Source organism: Furipterus horrens, unplaced genomic scaffold (genome assembly GCF_987537825.1).
Source record: "Furipterus horrens unplaced genomic scaffold, mFurHor1.1.pri manual_scaffold_2, whole genome shotgun sequence".
Classification (NCBI taxonomy): Eukaryota; Metazoa; Chordata; class Mammalia; order Chiroptera; family Furipteridae; genus Furipterus; species Furipterus horrens.
Window position 1 is genome coordinate 116,322,770 of NW_028327172.1, and position 20,950 is coordinate 116,343,719.

The window sequence follows — 20,950 nt, forward strand, 5'->3', positions numbered from 1 at the left end:
TTAATATAGGCTGGCAAATAGTTTCATGCACCCTGATAGTATGCTTTTTCAGGCTCATCTAGTTATATAATGATGGTTCTTAATGTTAATCATTACAAAACTTTCTTAAATTCTTCCCTAATTTAATCAACTTGTACCATGCAATGAGTTAGTTTTAGAACCAAACTCAAGTTAATTTATAACAATTTTTTAAAAAATTGCATTTGAATAAAAAGAGGAATATTTGTAATATGTTAAAGACCATCCAATAAATGAATATTGCTTTAGAAATTATACATACCATATCTTTACATGCTAAAATCTGCTCGAAGAGGTGGCAGCTAATTAAAACTCTAAAAATATTTCTATTCCAACTTAAAAATGCAAGTATATGTATATTTCAAAATATGTAATTACAGCCTTGGGAAATGTAAATTAAAAAATTTAATGTTGTTGACCCAACCCCCGTGCTAATTCCCAGGTGTTCATTAGACTCTAAATATTTATTGATTTCTTGTTTTTTTATTGATTGATTTTAGAGAGAGAGGATAGGAGAGAGAGAAGGAGATAGAGAGAGAAACATTGGTTTGTTGTTCCAGTTATTCACGCATTCATTGGTTGATTCTTGTACGTGCCCTGACCAGGGATCAAACAAAAAACCTTGGCATATCGGGACAATACTCTAACCAGCTGAGCTGTCTCAACAGGGATCTAAATATTTATCTCCTAAAGATTCTATATCTTAACCAAATCTTCTGTTCTTGCTTGTATTTATGTAGCAGCTCCATGGTTTCAGCAGAGGGACGTGTGAAAGGGAAGCTCCAGGTCACCATCACACAGCACAGACTTCCTGCCACTTAGAATCTCAAAATGTCAGGACCGTTCGAATGCTGAAATGTAAAATTATAATTATTAGTGACTTGTGCCCATAGCCTCAAAACAAGAACAGCTTAAGCAATTATCCATCCTAACTGCTATAGAAAACATTAGGTAACTTCTCTTGTTGGAAATGCTTCTGGGCCTGAGAGCCACACCAATTGATTTTGTTTCTCACGGGTCTCTGACAAAAGTATCTGAGCTGATTCTTGATGCCTCAGCACAACTGCCCCTGGTCCACATGGGGAAAAGGATTTCCTGGCTGAAAAAGAAGCATGAATAAGGCTGGGAAGGTGTGAACAGGAAAGGTAACCCATGGTGCTAAGACTTTTGGATGCCTAGGAGATTGTGAAGGTAAGTGAGACCCACTCCCTGACTTGATCCCCACAGCCTGGCACTGAGGCTGCAGTCCAATGGGTACTAAGTTCTCAGTTGTGGAATGACTGGCTCTATTAACAGATGAATAGTAAAGGCTTTCAGAACCACGTGAAGGCATTGACGTTTTGGGCAACTTGAGTTTTAGCAGCATAATGAAGGCCTGAGCACTATGGTAAAATACAGAGGGCAGGAGACTTTCCCCACACGACTGTATTAACATGTCCAGAGTAGAGGTGATTGGACCAAATTAGGCAATGCTCTGGGCAATGACAGGGAGGCAAGCTGGAGGAGACCGTGTGGTTGCATCCTCGGGGCTCAGCATGTTTGCACGTGGTGGGCAAAAGCAAAGAGGTCAAATGTGATGCTCTGTCTGTAAAAACAGAAATGTGACATTATTTGCTGAGGTAAGAGGTGCTGGTGGAACAATTACCTGGGACTAAACTTGATTCAAGTGTAACACTCAAGTGAAGCCATGCAGGAAGTAGGTAGAAATGACGAGCTTAGGTTTATGTGTATAAAGGTCAATTTGTGATATTGGAAGCAATATTTCTGAGAGCAGAATTTGTGTTTCTTTGGGCATTATTTAATAACTATGTTTCAAACTGGCCATATTAAGCTATTTGCTTTGCTTAACTGAGTAAAGGCTGCTCTGACAGTTTAACTCATTGCTTTCTTACTTAAAAAGAGTTTGAATTGTATATTCATAATACAATGGCCTGGTATCTAGACCAGATGTAGAGACACAAGACAACATTGAAAAAGCACTTGGGGGAAAATTTAGTGAGAATTTGGATCTCAGGTTAATAGTTCCTTTTGCTACTGAAACTCAAATCCTTGACACACAGTGCAAGTTCAATAAATATTTACAGACCCAGTGAGTGAAGTTTTATTTTATCTTGTAGAAGGCTGACTGCTCTTCCAGACATCATAGTTGACATTTGTGTGACTTTTTTGTATCCTACATCTACCCTTGCCCAACCCTCAGAAGAAACAGGAGAAGTGACAAGAGCACCCATGTCTGCTGGGAGCCTGCCAGCTCGGTCAGTGAAACGTGGGCTGTGGTGAGAAGAGCACAGGCTTTGCATTGAGTTTGCATCCTGGTGTTGCCCCTACAAGATCTGGCAAGTTATTTATTTGCTTTTCACAATCTTAGTTTGTTCAACTGAAAATGGTAAAAATAACGTGACCTTCAAAAAGTAGAAGAAAGCACTGTGAAAAGCACTTTGAAAACTGTAAAGAAAATTTTGTGGTATTACTTGAAGAAGCCAACATCTTCATGATGAAATGAAAATAGTCATGATGAAATCAATGCAGTGTAGAAAAGCAAAGCCCAGCAGATTTTTAAAGAATGGTTAATACAGGACAATGATATACTAAGTCCATAAAAAAGTAATCAGCTATATCAATCTTGCTGGGTTAAAAATCAGAAATAGGGGGACAATGGGGACCATCTATAATAGTGTCAATCATAAAATCAGAAATAAAATATGAAAGAAACAGGTACACTTATAAATATTAAAATGTAAAAGTAGTTTGTGTAACGAAGACAAGATCACCATAAAAAGCCAAGTACCTTTGCCCTGAATAGAGCAGTTCAAATCCTTCCTGGATTTTTTTAAAAGGTAAAACGTGGGTTATCAACTGATCCAGGTCAAATTTCCTTTCCAGGAAGTCAGTCACTATTTTTGGAACATCATCTCTGCTTTTCCAACCTGTAAGTAAACACATATTTTCTCTTTAGACTTTATTAAATAATATTTATATTTTATTATATTTGTATCTTCCCTCATCTGCATTTTTACCTTTTCCTCATGTTGAACTCTTCTCAATGTCACACAAATAGGCTATTCTTCCATCTTAAGAATCTATTCTCAATTGCACACAAATAAGCTATTCTCCCAAAGGCAAAAAAAAAGAACAACAACAAAAAAAACCCAACCCTACAAGAAAACCTTTCATGACCCCACATCTTCTAGCTGCCCCATATCTCTGTTCTTTTTACAAAAAAACTTGATTTTACAGAAAGACATCATCTCTGATTCACTGTTTCCATTCCCACTGCCTGTCCTGCCATTCCCTTCTGAGCCCACTGAGTACTCTGCTATTGCAGCTCTTGTCAAGGTCGCCTATGACCGAGATGAGGTTCAATGTGAGGCTAAAGCTTGTTCTCTTTCTGCAACATTACCTGGGGCACAGACATGAAAGGCTGCTTGGTACAAGGTAGTTCTTTAGGACTGGCTACTTAGAGGAAATAAAACTTGAACCGACAAACAAACATATAAGTTGAGCTATCTCACCTCGACTATTTGTGTGATTTGGGGAGATTACGAATCATCAGGATATTATAAATAAAATTCAGTTATTCAATGAGTATCGATTGGGTATACACTAGTACCAGTCACCAGGCTGGGAATATAACAAAGCAAAACATACCAGATGCCTGCTAACAGGAAGCATGGGAACCCTCTCCCTTTATGCAGAGAGGCTGACAATGAACAACCAAATGCAGAGAATGTCATCCAGTGACAGCACAAAAGAGAAAAATAAAGTAAAGGCCATAGGCAGTGCTGGAGGGACAGAAGGGGTGGGAGCAGGGAGGGAATGCTATTTTATAAAGTTCAGAGAAGGCCTAGCCAATAAGGTGACATTTGGACAAAAACATAAAGGAAATGAACTAGGCAGGAATCTTGGGAAGAACATTTCAGGGAGAGAGAAGAGTAAAGGCAAAGCTGTTGAGTTGGAGTGTTGACAAGTGAGAAGGGCAAGGAGGCCAGTATGGCTGCAGCAGAGTGAGAATGGAAGAATAGCAGCAGCTGGAGTCAGGGGGACAGACCATGTGGGACCTCTTACCATTGCAGCGTTGGGGATTTTATTCTGAAGAGGAAAAGAAGACATTAAAGCAGCGATTTTCAGTTTTTTCCTATCATGACACACATTACTAAAATTCTGCGACACACCCAAAAATATACTTTCACTGACCTAAGAAAAACAATAGGTGTAATCTTGATAGAGTTACAATTAAAAATAATAATAGTAGCCCTGGCTGCTGTGGCTCAGTGGATTGAGCATCGGCCTGCGAGCCAAGTGTCGCTGGTTCGATTCCCAGTCAGGGCACATTACTAGGTTGCATGTCAGGTCCCCAGTTAGGGGCATGAGTGAGAGGCAACCACACAGTGTGGAAAAAAATAAATAAATAAATAAATAAAAATCAATAAAAATTAGTTTAAAAAAATAATAATAGTAACTACCTACCCTTTTTGCTCTTCTAAAGTGACTTTTAAAAAAATCAGGTGCCTATACTTGTATATAGGATTTCTCGTAGCAAAAAATTGACCAATCAGATGCAACCTTATTATGCCACATGACCAATGAGATGCAGCTCTGTTATATGACAGCTATTGTGTTGGCTATTGGTATTTTTCTGTTTGACAGTCTAAGGGAAAAGAGATCCATGCACCTAACTACATAGTCAGGAATTGCATGTTTTAAAAATTCTTGCAGCATACCAGTGTGTTTCTTACAGCACATCAGAGTATGCAGCACACTGATTGAAAATCATTACATTAGAGAGTTTTGAGAGAGGCGTGACCTGCTCTGACTTCCATTTTAACACTCTCACTCTAGTTGCTCTGTGGTGAATGTTCTATGCAGGGGCCAAGGGCAAGAGCGGGAGACCATTTAAGAAGTTACTACAATGCAGGAAGGAGTTGATGGTGCCCTGGACAAATGATAGTGAGAAATGGTCAAGTCCTGGGTATACTTTGAAGATAAAGCCAACAGAATTTGCTGAAATATTCACTGCGTGAGAGGAGTACAATCCAAAGTTTAGGGCCTGATCAGCAGGACTGATGGAGCTATCATTGACTGCAATGGGAGGACTGGAAGAGGAGTAGGTTGGGGCTAGGTTGGTGGCAGCAGGAGTGGTTTGGGCAGGTTAAGTTTGTATATCTATCAAATATGCTTATAGATATGTCAGGTGGGCAACTGGGTATATGAGTCTGTAGCTCAGGGGGAGGTCTAGGCAGAAGATATAAACTTAAAGCCATGACAGCAGAGGAGGTTATCTTGGAGGTACATGTAAATAAGGAAGAGGTCTGAGGACTGAGCCTAGGACACACAAAAGTCGGAGATCTGGAGATCTGAGGATGTGGAGGCTTCACCAAAGATTCCTAGAAGGGACCACGGAGGAGGAGAAGAAACAGAACAAGAGCAACAAATAACAAAGGAATATCTAGAAACTAAGTGGACAGAGTGAGAACGAGGGAGCCACCAGCTGTGTCACGTTCCGCTCACGTTGGCCAGGACTGAGGACTGACCATTGTCAGTTGCTCCGGTGTGTAGCTCAATTGTCTGCATAAAATGCAACAATCCCTTTTTAGTTGTTCGTTTTGAACACTTATCCAAAATCTGTTGCTGATGTTATTGTGGATTGAATAAATTTTATTTTTCATACATATTCTTGCATATATTGAGAAAATGGATTTAACCAGCACTTTCTGTACCATAAAATCATTCCCAGAGACTTGAGTTGCAAATGTTAATATTAAAAATGTGCCCACCAATATTAGCCTTAAATCAAGGTCAGGGGTGGGTGATCATCTTTTGTATCATTATGGTCATAGTCTCACATTAGATCACTTCAGATCTATCCCTGGAACAAAGAATTTTAAGGGAGATATGAGACAATAGGCTTCTCTCACTTGTCACAGTGACAGAGTTAAAGGCAGCCTTCCCAGGCCAGAGGACCTGATATCCTTACCTCCAAAAATGCATCCCTTCCATGTGCGTCCAGTGAAGAGCAGCATGGGGTCGTAGGTAAGCATCTTGGCTGATGGAGGAGCACCTACCACCACGCTGGTCCCATAGTTTGTATGGCAGGATGCAAGGGCATCGACCTAAGTTTAAAATAAAGGAGGCTATTTGTTTCTTCTGTCTCATAATATTTCATGGGCTCATAAATGGCCTGCATACTCTCACAACTCTAGTAGTTACAATAGTTCAAGTTTCCAAGTCATGATGCTAAATTAGACCCACATGTCTTTTGTTTTCTGCTTGTGTTTTTTCAAAACACAATAAATGTTCAACATAACTCTAGTCTTAATTTAGTCTTTCATACGTTTGCACTTTAAGGCAGGTGGCAGAAATTCTTGTGGGTCAGTGTTCATGGCATTTTCAGTGTGCCATGGGGTCAAAGAGCAGGGGAAATTCCTGTAATATTTTCTGACCAAGATCACCATTTCAGATAAGCCTTGGAAAGTCATTTGAACTAAACTAACTTGAATTAACTATGCTGAATCAATAAGCCTATTTTTTAAGTTTACTGTGAAAATTAAATAAAATACTAAAATGTGAGGTAAAGACATCTTTGGGTTTTTGTTTTTTGTAGATTAACCCCACATTTTCTGGTCATTTGCCTATCTGGTTTTTCACTAATAATTTTTGAGTAGTTGCTAGATTGTAGCAATGGATGTTGGCATTTTTCAGACATCAGTGTTCATCAATATGTTATATGGAAATCAATAGCCCCTAACAATATATCCAATATTACATGTTGGCTCTGTAAACATACAGCCTAGAATGCTACTTGTTGGTATGGAGTAATTCTAAGTGGCACTAAGAAAGGCATATGGCAACAATGGTAAATTGAAGACTAATTATTCATAAATTACCAATGGTATTAAAGTGAATTGAATCTCCTACTCAATCATAAGCAAGATCGGCTTTGTCTCACAATTCCAAGTCTCTGTTCCCTACCCTAGGCTGGGGCTTCCTTATCCAGAAGCTCTGCACTGTTTCTACATGGAGGCTGGTGCTGCTGGCTGCCCCAATGGAGCCATGTCTGAGAATGTTGAAGGCTCCTACTCTAAGGGAATTCAGACTAGAGAAAACAAAACTCAGGTGTAAAGAGTGAGAAGTTGGATACATCATGGATTTGGGGGAAGAGAATGCCAAATTTGGAATAATCTCTTTCACCCCTGGGTCTTCTTATTTCTCCTCAGAAAGTCACTTAGTGCTATTTGGCTAGCTAAAGTATAACAGGTGGGATCACCTCTGCCAATAAATTCCTGATATACAGACAAGGAAGAGAACACAAAAATTTGTTTAGATGGTTGATTACCTTGAACTCCAATCATATGAGAGTGGTGTGATGTGATACTTTGGTCACTCAGACCTGCTCGCTCAGACCTGTTCATAAGCTTTTGACTTTTTAAGCAAAATTGCTTCATGATTACCAGTTTTTGCCTAATAAATATTTCAATAGTTGTTTGTTAATAAAGCTTTGGAAAATGAGTTTTACCTTGTGTGATTAAATAGCTTATGTATTGTGTGGCTCCTCTAATCTTGGATCTTACCATCGTATCAAGACGCCCAATAACTTCAAAACTGTAGCTCACATCATTGCCAGTCATTTCTGACAGCACCTCACTGATGGGCTTGGTAAAGTCCTTGGGGCTGATGCACTCTGTGGCTCCTACAGCCATGGCCTTCTCAAATTTGCCTTTGTTGAGGTCAATTCCAATGATCCTGGAAGCACCAGCTGATTTACAGCCCATGATGACTGAAAGGCCAACTCCTCCCAGGCCAAAGACAGCACAAGTGGAACCTGGGGTGACCTGTGGAGAGAAAAGATTTTGCAAATGCTAGTGGTAGGATACAAAAGTTAAATCTGTGAAGTATCTTCAATATTAGGAACACAAAATTCAGAGGATGTTAGGATTGGATCACTTATTCTGATAATAATGCCACAAAGAAATGAAAGGTCTGAGAACAGAAAAGGAACAAAAATAGTATTTGCGAGATAAATGAAAATTCTTTATAAATGGGCACATCATATAAAAGGCCTTGTAATGGGAGTTTTTGCAGCCTTCTAACCTCATCTAACCTCACAGCAGGATTAAATAAGCACTAAGATCTCTATTACCTCTTCTCCACAAAGCTATGCTAAATCTGTTTGAGATTTTGGTCTGACCAGCATTTTCTTACTAAATATAACTCTGAGTCATTTTTACATAATTTGGTTTTTCATCAAAGTCCAACCTTCATGTTTTAATTAAATGATCTGTATGTAGCTCCAGGAAGAACTGTAGTTAAATTATTTTTGATATTTTTACCCTGTACTATGCTATATTACAGGAGGGTCTCACCAAAAGTAATTTTCCTGCTAGAAGAACCTTAATCATCAGGCAACGGGAGACTCAGGTATAGAAAAACCCACAAAATGGGTACAGCACTCACTGTGATACTTTCTTTTTCCTTCCTTCTTTCCTTCCTTCCTTCCTTCCTTCCTTCCTTCCTTCCTTCCTTCCTTCCTTCCTTCCTTCCTTCCTTCCTTCCTTCCTTCTTTCCCTCTTTCTCTCTCCCCTTCACCTCCCTCTCCCTCTTTCTTCCCTCTTTTTTTAGACCTCCTGGCTCTTTGGCTTTACCCTTTCTTGCAGAAACTACCTGAAGAAGTAGCTGTGTGTGTATATGTATGTGTGTATTTTTGAAATGTTCGCCCTATAAGTAGAGGTTTTATAGAGAACTACATGGGTACTGTACCCACTCTCCACAATTTTTTATTTCTGCTACAGCATTGTAATCCTTCCATTTCATTCCTGAATTTGGAGCTTGGAAATCAGTGCAGTCCTTCTCTCAAGTATCATTTAATCATTTATTCACCCAATCTGAAACTTTATTGATGGATTCCTTGATGGTCAATGTTTTACAATTTTACACCAGAAACTAAACCAAGCATTCTCAGCCTTTTCTTCCAGTTTATCTGCTAGCTTAATTGTCTAGGTTTGAGATGGAATCTTTTGTTGATAGTATTTCAGGTTCTAGTTTTAGGTATAGAAGTTTATGATTCTAGCTTTGTTTGCTGGGAACTCATTCATCCATCCTTATTAAAACTCTAGGAAGCTTTAGACTCTGGTGGCCCTGGAGTATGATATTTCTGATCATTAAAGAACTGTAGCACTGAACACTTCTTCTTAGGGTCTTGTTTCTTGAGCCTCCTTGTCAACCTGCCACTGAGCCTTTACGTGGGTCATGGAACTAATGTCTGATAGCTTTAGATTGTTCCCTCTACACCACCAAACCCCAACAACAACACCTACCAACTTTCTCCCTTTTCCAACTTTCCTGTTTTAAGGAATGGGAACTGGAGATTAATATCTATAGTAAATTATTCTATCATTACTGTGGAAGAAAACCATAGTTTAAAATAAAAGTGTTAATTATAGGTTATTTAAAAATATATTAAAATTTAAAGTATAGTAAGGTTCTACTTTTTGCTCTTGTTTTTCTCCACTGTTCTGATCCTTTTAGTGTTCTTTAACACTGGTCTGCCTTCACACTTCCAGAGGTTTTCAGGACTGGCCCTGAATATCTGGCCAGATGTGAGTGTCTCTGTGCACCTGAGACTTCTGCTCTGTCAGACAGTTTATGCTAACACTGTGCTTTATGGTGAATGAAAGCCTGGGGTTTTGAGCCATCAGCTTGACCTCTAGTGTTGCTGGGGTCTGAGTAGCTGAGGTCAGTCATGTGAGTGCTGCATGCCCGTGTTCCCAATAGAAACATGACACCAAGACTTGAGCGAACTTCCCTGGTTGACAAACATGTGTTGTCACATATTGTTCCTGGAAGAATTAAGCTCTGTCCATGGGATACCACCAGGTAAAGGCAACTACAGCTTGTGCCTGGTCTTTACTGGATTCTGCCCGGTCTTTACTGGATTCTGCCCTATGTGCCTTTTTCTTTGCTGGTTTCAACATGTACCCTTTCTCTGTAATAACCTGAAACCATGAGCTTAATAACTTAAGAGTTACGTAAATTCTTCTTGTGAATCATTGAACTAAAGTGGGGTTTGGAAGACTCCCAATACACCCTCATATTAAATGTACATAAGTTTGACCTATTTTCAAATAGGCAAAGCAAGGATGTATGTGCTCTCAAGTGATTTGTCTTAAGATACAGCTTCTAGGAAAAAAAAAATACACCTAAAAGCAAAGAATGTATCAGTTAATAGTATATTACTCAAGTAATAATGTGGTATTAATATACTAAGTGCTATAAAAAGGTTATAAGTACTAATGTAAAACTGCATCCAATGTCTCTTCTTTCATTTCTATCTTGGTAGGAAATTATTTAGAAAATTTTTTGGAAAAATTCTTAAGGAAAACTTCAAGGAGCCCCCTGAGAAGAAATGTCCCATCTCCAAGATTTTCCAAAGAAATCTAGAAGCAAGTGAGAACTAAAATAATCCACTGATATGTGCATGCCAGCCAATGTTATATATTTATAGACCTCAGACCTGTCTGGAACCCATGTCTGGGAAAAACTACCTCCCTGGAGTTTATCATCTATTAAGTAAAACTAAAGATATAATGAAGATATAATGAGACTTTGATATTTGGGACACACCCTATTCATGAAGCAACATTCTCTTGAATAGTGGGAAGAAGTTTCTGCTTAGATGGAATAGACAGAAAAACAAGAACTTCCCTGAGTAAGCAAGTGACCTTCTACTGAGAGTGATGTTAAGGAACCAATCATATGAGGGCTCGATAAAAGAGTATTCTGACAGTCAGACTAGCATGTGTAGATGCCTTCATGTAGAAGCAGCTCAGCAGATTTGCAGATGTTAAAAGAGGCAAGTAAGCCTGTATTACATGAGGTGGTTCCAAGCATGAAAACTACTGAAGAATTTTGGGGCAAAACTAATGTGGCCCAGTTTATGTTTTATGAAATTACTTTGGCTTACAAATGAAGAATTATTGAAGATGGTCAAGAAGAGTAATGAGGACAACAGAAAGGAGACCATGGCATCTGTCCAGTCAAGGTATAATGATGATAGTACATTGAAGAAAATAAAGAGATTTAAAATATACCTTGTACATAAAGTTAAAAGGACTTGCTGTTAGGTTTCATCTAAGGTGGCAGTGAGGGAAGATAAAGAATGAAGAAAATTGGAATGGGCAAAATATGTCTGAGGGGCAGGGAGTAAGAAAGTTAAGAATTCAGTTTTATACTTAGTTTGAAATACTCATGAGACATCAAAATGGAAGTGTCAGGGAGTTAGATAAAAGAATTTGAAGAGAGTTTGAGTTATTTGGAATCAACTAACATATATATTTTTTCTGAAGACTTTGGAGTTGATGAGAACACCACAGTAAGGGATTTGCTTGGATTTCTTGTGGGACTGACTGTCCTATTATAAATCACACATTATTCTACTTACTTCTTGAACTTATTAAGAGTTACATAAACTGAGTCCAAATATGCATTCTTAAAAATTCATTTGTATACAAAAAAGATGATAGACTGGAATTTTATTTTGCTAAGTTGTTCTAAAAAACAAACAAACAAAACCCTCATTTATATTTTCATTTATATGCCAGCTATAATGGATTGAATTGTGTCCCTTCTAAATTTATATGTTGAAGTCTTAACCCTAGTACCTCAGAATGTGATCTTAATTGGACATAGTAACCAAGTTAAAATGAGCTTATTAGCATGGGCTCTAATCCAATATAACTTGTGTCCTTCTAAAAAGGGGAAATTTAGACACAAAGACTGGCATGGCTGGGAGGTGACGTGAAGGAGAGCTGCCTGGAACAGGTCCTTCACTCACAGCCCTCAGGGAACATCAATCCTGCCAAGACCTTGATTCCAGTCTTCAGAATGTGAGACAACACATTTCTGTTTAAGCCATCCAGTCTGTGGTACTTCACTATGACGGCCCTAGCAAACTAACAAGCCAGTGTTGGTACCTGTTTTATGTAAGAAAAAAAGATCAGTTTCAGAATCTAAATTTTAAAATTTAGAAATAAGCCTGAAGGAAATGTAGAGGAAACAAAATGAAATAGAGAACTTTTATTTTCACTTATTTAGAAGTAAAATATATAATCTGAATTTTTAGTTTTTGTTTTCAGTTGATTTGGAATGGTGTAGAAACAGCCCTTATAGTAAATGTTTTCAGAAATCTTAGGATTCAAAAAAATTATTAAAAGGAAGAAACTAGCCCATCCAGCTTCTTACCTTTCCAGTTTTAATAGCAGCCCCATATCCTGTGGAAAACCCACATCCAATTAAACAGACTTTCTCAAGAGGGGCCGCGTCATCAATCTTAGCAACAGCAAATTCATCCACCACTGTGTATTCAGTAAATGTACTGGTGTTAGCGAAGTGGTACACTGTTTTGCCCTTGCATGTAAATCTGCTAGTGCCATCATCCAGGACTCCACGACCAGTAAGGCTGTTTGATACATCAAATACACATGTTAGTTAATTCAGTTCAAAAATTAGCACAGGAACAATTTAAATGGCATTAGAATAAAAATGACCAAAACCTACTCGCACTTAATGCAAAGGTTCCCATTTGGGTTGCGGCAAGCATTGCATTCTCTACATTGAGGCAGAAAGAGGGGGATGACTTTGTCACCTAGAGGGAAAACACCATGATTTAAAACGTTGGTCATTAACATTAAAATATGAAATAAACAAATGTAAATTGAGTCCATGCCACATGCAAGTATTCTAAAATTTATAAGCATCATAAAGTTTGTTTGCTAAAAGTCAAGACTGCCGTATTAAACTTCACTCTGTGTCATACATTCTCCTTGTACCTTTTTATTTTCCTAAATTGTGTTAAGACTCTCTAATGATCCTTAGTTTCGTTGTTTCCTTTGATATGATAAACAGACCCTGCTTCTCTCAAACTTGTGACTTCACATCTGCACACCTGGTTTCACTGTAGTCACTCCTTCTCCAATGCTCTCCACAACCCCAGCTGCTTCGTGTCCCACAATCACAGGAAAGTTAGCCACCATTACTCCTTTAATCACATGGTCATCTGTGCGACAGATTCCTGTGGCCAAAATCTGTGCTCAAAGACAAGAACATTGCATTAACCAGCACACTGGTCACTTCACAGTTGGGAGGATATTTAATTCACTCTTGAAAAGATTATAATTGTTTATTCAGTATGATTGCCTAATATGATAGTGTTGACTCACAGAAGGCTAATACCAACCATTACGCATGATCCTCCTCATCAAGGATTTACAATACTGCTGCCTCTGCTCCTATTTTGAATCTCAGTGCCTGTCTATAGTAATTCAGTACTCTTGTGAGGGATGCAGATGTTACCATATGGCCAACACGACAGTAGATTTTTATAGCCAGACCCTCGTAAAGCTCTCTTAATGAAAGGTAGAGGGAATGGTGTGCACGAAGGTAAGAGTGGAGCAAAATCTTACTGTTACTACAGTGTGCAGGTAACAGGAGAAGGTCAAAGAAGGACTGGCAGCAATACCTATTCAACAAGCTGCTAACCAAACCAAGGTTAGGCTGTATCCAAAGGAATGGGAGAAGCACTCCAGGAAGCTGTCATTTCTCCAGGCACAAATGAGTTTCTCATTCTTTGGGAAAAGTAATTTCAATATTATCTGATTTCCAGATGATACTAAAATAAACCATTAGTCATGATTACTAACCATTTTTAAAAATCAGAATTATATCAATACAAATTAAACAAATAAAAGTTTTAATAGAGCGGATTAGTACCATTGTTTTTAATGAATAATTGCCATTGATTTAATATCCAGTATGGCAAAATTCTAAACAATAAACAAGAACCAGTAAGAGAATTAATATACAAAATTTGAGAAACATTCTTATTTAAGAATCTAGCCTCACAACAATGATATATTCAATATAGGTGTAATAACACTTTAGGCTTATGTACTCTGAGGCTCATTACCTTAATACGAACTTCTTTAGCCTTTGGTGGGGCAACTTCTATTTCCTCAATGGAAAGGGGTTTATTTGGCTCCCATAACACAGCTGCTTTGCATTTAATAACCTAAGAAATTGGTGAGAGTTATAATGGGTCATAATTATGTCTTCACAGATACAGATTCCTCAAATAATAAAAATATGGACAAAAGATATTATATAACATTCTAATTTTCAATGAAGACTAGAAAAGTAAACCTTAGAGATCATCTTGCGTGCACCCATGTTTGATATATGAGAAATGTAGCCCGAATGTAGGTCACATAGTACGTGAGGAGCAGCACTGGACTCGACCTGAGCTACAGCCTTTCCAGCCCATTGCTTTTCTTGCTTGTTGTCACATAATAGTTCACTAAATTAAGTTCTTGTACTATAATTTCAAATTAACAAAATTGTTGTCTTTGTATCACTTATCCACAAGGGCAAATTTATAAAACCAAAAATTCTAATTTTTTTGACAAGAATTTAAGCCAATATTTAAGTGCTGTATAATCATATAACAATGAGGAAGGAACTAAAATTTAGCATGGTAGAGATGAAGGGAACCATCGATGTCATGAAGTATATAGATTGTGAGTTCCTAGATGACTCAATCTGGGACTTTGCATCTCTGTATCCCTTTTGTGCACCTAGCTCAGTTTTTGCATCTTATTGGGTCTTAAATGCTTAAAGCAAAAATGACAAAAGTAAACATTTTTGATACATACAATGCTTAATCAAATTTATAAGGAAAGCATGAAGGCATCCACCCACTCCTACTCTTCCTGCCCTCCCTCAGCTATACTCACACCCAGAGATACATGCAAAGGACATAAGAAGGAAAATACAACAAGTTAATAAATATATAATGCAGTATTTGGTCTTCTCAGTTATAAAAAGGCTATTTTTTTTGTTAATAGAAATAATGAAATATAAATCTAAGTCCACAATAACTTTTTTATTTAATAAGAAGACAGTACTGTAGAAAGGGTGGTGAAATGGGCAATTCATTAATGTCTATCTTTTTTTTCCCTCTAGATGATCACATTTTATTTTTCTGGCAAATTTATTGAGATACCTTTGACATACAAAAACTGGATATATTGAAGGACCATAACTTGATGTTACATGTATCACCACAATCGAGCCTTATAACTTATCCTTCATCTCTACATAGTTACTAGGGTGTGTGTATGTGTGATGAAAGATCCTTTTTAGAAAATCTCAACTATTCAATGGAATATTGTTAACTATCATCACCATGCTGCACATTACATCTCCAAGAATTGATTCACCTTGTATAGCCCAAACTTTGTACCCTCCTTAAGAGTATCTTGACCTTAGACACAGAGAACAGACTGGTGGATCCCAGAGGGGAATTGGGTTTGGGGGGACTAGGTGAAAAGGGTGAAGGAATTCAAAAGTACAGATTGATAATTACAAACTAGTTATAGAGGTGTAAAGTAGAGCATAGGAAATATAGTCAGTGATGTCACAGTGACTGTGTGTGGTGCCAGGTGGGGGCTGGAGGTGTTGGGGTTGGGGAACACTTGGTGAGGTTTATGATTGTCTGGTTACTGTGCTGAACACCTGAAACCAGCATGGAATAATATTGAAGGTGGACTGTAGTGGGAAAAAAATTAGAATTTCTAGTATAGCAGGCCAAGTAGAAGACAATACAATGGTCACCTCATTTCTTACCAAAGAATGCTTCACCCTTTCATTGATTTATAAAGTACAGTTTTGGGAGTTTTTCAATATTAGTTTCACTCACAAATTAAAGAACTGTTTAAAGTTTAAACAAAGGACTACCTTGACTTTCTACCCTATAATTTTATTTTTAAAATCTACCTTAAAAATGCTAAACTAAGAAAAATCTTAATATATACTAGAGGTTATTATAGCACTACTTATAAAAGGAAATATATAACCAATATGTATAAGCAAATATGTAAGCAATAATAGAAAAATGATGAGATAAATTGTGATAAATCTAGGAATTAGAGTTATAAATTTAAAACATGTTTAGAAATTTAAATAGAAATAATAGCATAAGATATTTATAAATAGTGTGAGTACAGCTATATAAAATATAGGTGAAAAATGTAAGGAGGGAAATACAAACAAAACTGATGTTAGTTTTTAGGATGTAAGACTATGGTTGATTTTTACCCCCTCATATTTTCCAATTATTTCCATTTTCTAGGATGATTACTGTTATGGGCTGGATTGTGTTACCCAATGTGCATATGTTGAAGTTCTGACCCCCAGTACCTTGGAATATCTCTGTATTTGGACATAGAGTCTCTTAAGAGACAATTAATTTAAAACAAGATAATTAGGGTGAGTCTTAATCCAATATGACTGTTGTCTGTGTAAGACACAGACATGTGTAGAGAGAAGACCATGTGAAAACAGAAAGAGGATGGTCATTTACAAGCCAAGTAGAGAGGCCGCAGAAGAAACGAACCCTGCTGGCACCTTGGTCTCAGAATTAGCTGGCAGAACTGTGAGGAAATAAATGTCTGCTGTTTAAGCCACCCAGTCTGTGGTACTTTGCTAAGACAGCCCTAGCAAACTAAAACATTTATTATAAAAAGGGAACAAAGTAATCCCCAATGTAAAGGGAGCCCCTGCTCTCATGGGCTACACTGAAGCACTAGAGCAACTTGGGTTATGGATAGCCTCATGCAAGGCACACTATTGCATAACTATCTCCATATCAAAATTATCCAGGGTTTATGCTCTATATTAAATTATACTTTGTACTATTAATTATAATTAGACAGTTTTTCTTGAGCCTACTGAACTTTCAAGCATTGGAAATATTCTAACGATGGCTAGATATCTACTTTGTAGAACTTGAGCATCTGTTGGTTGGATGGAGTTACAAATTTTTAAGATACCTCCCAACCACAAAATTTATTAACTTCTGTGGGTGGAGTTGCTAGATTCTATAGTGCAAAATTAATTCCCCAATTAATCTAATTTTGCTGGGCTCCTGACCCAAACTAGAATGTTTTCATTCTACCTCTATTCTATTCAGGAACAAATATTTCTAATTCAAACATCATAGGGTCTCCTCATTCATCACATTACTCAGACTGCAAGGCATCTTCATTTTTACAAACCTTAAGGTAGGCTAAAGGCAAAGTTAAGTTGTTTAAAACAAGCATACAAATAAATAAAGCAAACAAAAGCACCTAACACTATAAAAAATCATCCACTATTTAAAGCAAAGAACTATACTGACCAACTTGCAAATAAAAAAATTAAAAAATGCCAAAGCTACTTCTAAAGTTATTGTCAACTGTTTTTTAAAGGATAAGTGTACTTTACTACAATGTATTCTTATTTTTAAAGATTTTTTAAACTTATTTTTTGATGAAAACAATATCCTTAACAAATCTTTGTTGTCTACTTTGCATTCCAGAATTAGCATTTTCCCATTGTTAACAGCAGGAAAATCTTTTCCCAACAGCTGGGAATGAGCCCTCGTCTCCCACTGAACTAGTGGTGAATGCAACGCATGTAAATGAGACTATTGGAAGTCTTTTTTATGGAAACATTTTGCTTCCCAGAACAAATGCCTAACTATCCTGAAACCAAGTTATTAATAATGTCAGTATAAGCCACATTTATCCATTTTTCCATCAATGTCTTACTAAAAATCATTCCATATACTTTTCTTATTGGCATGCTGAAATGCTCTTCTTAGTGTCTCCTCCGTAGGCATTTAATTCCTCAAGAAATATCCCCAAGTACTAATTACTTTTATGTATTTAAAGTTCTAAAAATCAACCTCACAATATTAGAACAAGATCATGAGGGTACAGAAATGTTCTTACTTTTCCAGCAGTGCCCATTCTTTCTCCTGTTTCTGTACTTCAGTAAACAGACTTTTTCTCACTGATGTTCAGCTCACTCTGCTGTAAATAACAGCATCTTGTACCCTCAGATAAGTAGTCTAGCTGAAAAGGTCCGCCTTCAGCAATATGACTCACAGCCTCCAGGATTTTCCAATGGTACATGAGCCCCACCCTTTGCAGAGCAAGTTGTGAAAATAAATACAGCAACTTATGATCAAACAAATGGTAGAGATCTAACAACGACAGAATAATCAAACCTATTGAAAAGAGCTGAAAGCATTCTCGTCTCTCTTATATGTGGGGATATAGAAACAGGTCAGGTTGGTTGAGTTCAACACAATACATTAAAAGTGTATTGTGTGCTTCCTCAGCTGTTCTGCTCAGCACAGTTGATTATAGGGATGTGCATGTATATTTGTGTTTGTGTTCTACTTCATTCTGCAAAAACTTGATGTAGTTTGTGAAAAACATATACTGTAATTAAACATAAATGGCAGTAGGGCGAAGGAAATGTAATCAAATTAGAACAGAAGGTAGAGGTTGGGAAAGGAGAGTTGGAGATACATAGAACATAAGATGTGGACAACTATGGTTTCTAGGTGTTTGGGGGATAGAGAGAAAAGTAAAACTTGTTGCACCTGCACGTGGACAGAGAACAATCTGCACCCAAATCACCATTATACACAGAGTTTTCTCATTTGGTTGTATAGTTTGTGCATGGCAGGAGGGTGCATATTGCAAGCAGGAGGAAAACTGAAATGCAGCTGGCACACTGGCTCCAGAGGCCGAAGGGCTTTCACATACTTGAGCAAGTGCTTAAAAGCTCTTCTGTTTAACCACTACACACCACTCTCTCTTCATATAAGAGGAGATGACACTGGAATCTCCTGAATTTACAGACTGCATTGATGAGAGAGTGTCCAAATTGGATTTTATTAATTACAGTATTTGAGGCACACTCACCTCCAAGTAAATCCATCCTACACAAAGGAGATTTTTACACTTGAGGAATGAAAGAGTGGGGCAGGTTTTCTAAATTTTCAGACAAAGGTGTTTAGACTATGAAATATTTTTCAGGTAACAGCTATGAACAAAAGTTTATTTTGAAAAACTGTTACGTTTTACCACTGAGGGCTCTCTTGATGTAATACAGTAAGCATTGTAGGTCCAATTTAACATATAGTTATACCTAATTGAGACCCAGCAATTAGAATTAGTTATTATAAGCCCATAGCCAAATTAAAACCACCAGGTGAAAGCACTACCAGTCGATGAGGCTTGAGTGTGAGCCATTGTTTTAGCTGCAAACACTGGAGAAACATGGCCCATCTTGCAGGTATCATCAGACAAAGCTAAGCAGGTGTGGACAAACAGGTATTCTGAGTCTCAACCTTCAAGCCAAAGAAACCAAACTTTATCGCAACAACAAAAAGTTGTTTACTTACGAACGAGGGCAAAAGAGTACCAACATGGGCGGTGCCAGTACAAACAAAAAAGTACTCATTTGGTGGACTCCCTCTTAAGGCCTCAGGACAAACCTTTTAGCACATTAATATAAAAAACAATATTTTACAGAAAAAGTTTTATTGACTGAGGTTTAATAGCTCTATAAATCTCTATGATCCTAATCCCTTCTCAAGAAGAACTGATTGGATGATATAAATGTTAAAAGCTGTAATTTGGAAACTAACCTAGCTAAAAAGAGTTGAGCAAAAAAAAGTTGAGCTAAAAAAGTCATCGTCATATTGGATGCTATAGCATGTCGGTTCCAATTTTAGGTTTGCGGAAGTTGCCAGCTGAGTCTCTCTTGTAAACTTTTCAGTGTTCCTGTGAAATCCTGAGGCCCACTCTCTCAGGGCACTGATCTCCTAAACTGGGAGCCTGGTGTCACTCCAAAAGTCTCCAGAGCCTCCAAAGACACGTGTGATTCTCAAAGTACCTGTGCAACTCTAATTTGCTCAGGACAGAAGATGCCAGGAAGGACTTTGAGAGTGTGCTGCAGGGTAAGGGCTTTGGTGTCAGATACACCTGGTTCGGGACCTGGCGCTTTGCTGGAATATGCACGACCTCAGCTGCCACATTCGTAAAATGGGAATAGTGATCAATACTTTGCATGCGTGTCCTGGGATCAGTGGTGAGGTTTGTGAAGCACTTCCTACACTGCCTGGATCGTAATCAGTAGCAGAGAGGATTATTATTCACTTGGCTTCCATTGGTAACCAATGGTTTAGGTTTTTAAAATATTTAAAGTGTAAGCAGTTTGGATAAAATGACTTGGATTCCAGGCTCAGTAACACTGTCTTACAGAAATCAATGGTACAGTCCCAGAGTCCCAGGATTTCCTAAGAGCTTGGGGCTAAGAATCTTCTGCACCTGGAGATGCTACCAGAAATTCAGGTCAATCAAAGAGGCAGATTATGATCCACACTTGTTTGCCCAGGATTGAGAGGGTTCTCAGGATGCAGGAAAGTTAAATACTAAACCCAGGAGGGTCCTAGGCAGATACGGACTGGCACCCTATGCACACTCTGCTTCACCTCAAGTCCATGAGTGTGTGTGGTCCACAGGGTGACGTCAGCTTTGGAGTGTCACCCTCAGTAACAGCCTTTTGTCATGGACACAGCCTAAGAGGCTGATCACCGCGGTCTCAGCAGGGAAGAGAAATTGTCACTGGCGTCAGACGAACTAGGTGAAACATCGGCTCCAGCAGTGACTGGTAAGAGCTTGTGGCAACACACTAAATGCTCCAAACTTCACAACTTCAAGGCTCGTCGTGAGCCTAAGAGAGGTCATTGTGTGGACCTGCTTATTACAGGGTCAGTCAGAGAACAAAAATTACAATAAGTGGTATCTCTAAGATTGAATGGTTAAGAAAAGGGCTTTTGTGTGCACAGGGAAATGAACCTTAGTTTACTGCTGAATCATTCTTAGTAGCAGAAATGGTTATATAAGCATAATAATGTACGGAATGGCATGTAACTGCTAGCCACCCGGGATCACCATGAACACTAACAACTTTTGCTCTGCCTCAGCCAAAGCCAAGCATTCAGGGTGAGCTTTTATTCTGGCCTTTGTTCCTAAAGGTTTCTCTC

The 20,950-nt window shown here is 38.0% G+C and overlaps 1 protein-coding gene across 1 annotated transcript; it reads right to left on the bottom strand.

The window, feature by feature from the left end:
- Positions 1 to 481: 481 nt before the first annotated feature.
- On the bottom strand, positions 482 to 17,984 carry ADH7 (alcohol dehydrogenase 7 (class IV), mu or sigma polypeptide). The gene is made up of 9 exons (XM_090266334.1): positions 17,838 to 17,984; positions 13,976 to 14,077; positions 12,956 to 13,094; positions 12,568 to 12,655; positions 12,253 to 12,469; positions 7,587 to 7,847; positions 5,993 to 6,128; positions 2,807 to 2,945; positions 482 to 869 (listed from the first exon to the last, which is right to left on the bottom strand). Exons 1-9 carry the CDS (start codon positions 17,853 to 17,855, stop codon positions 845 to 847), a joined length of 1,125 nt encoding a protein of 374 aa, XP_090122460.1. The 5' UTR covers positions 17,856 to 17,984; the 3' UTR covers positions 482 to 844.
- Between the last annotated feature and the right edge of the window lie 2,966 nt (positions 17,985 to 20,950).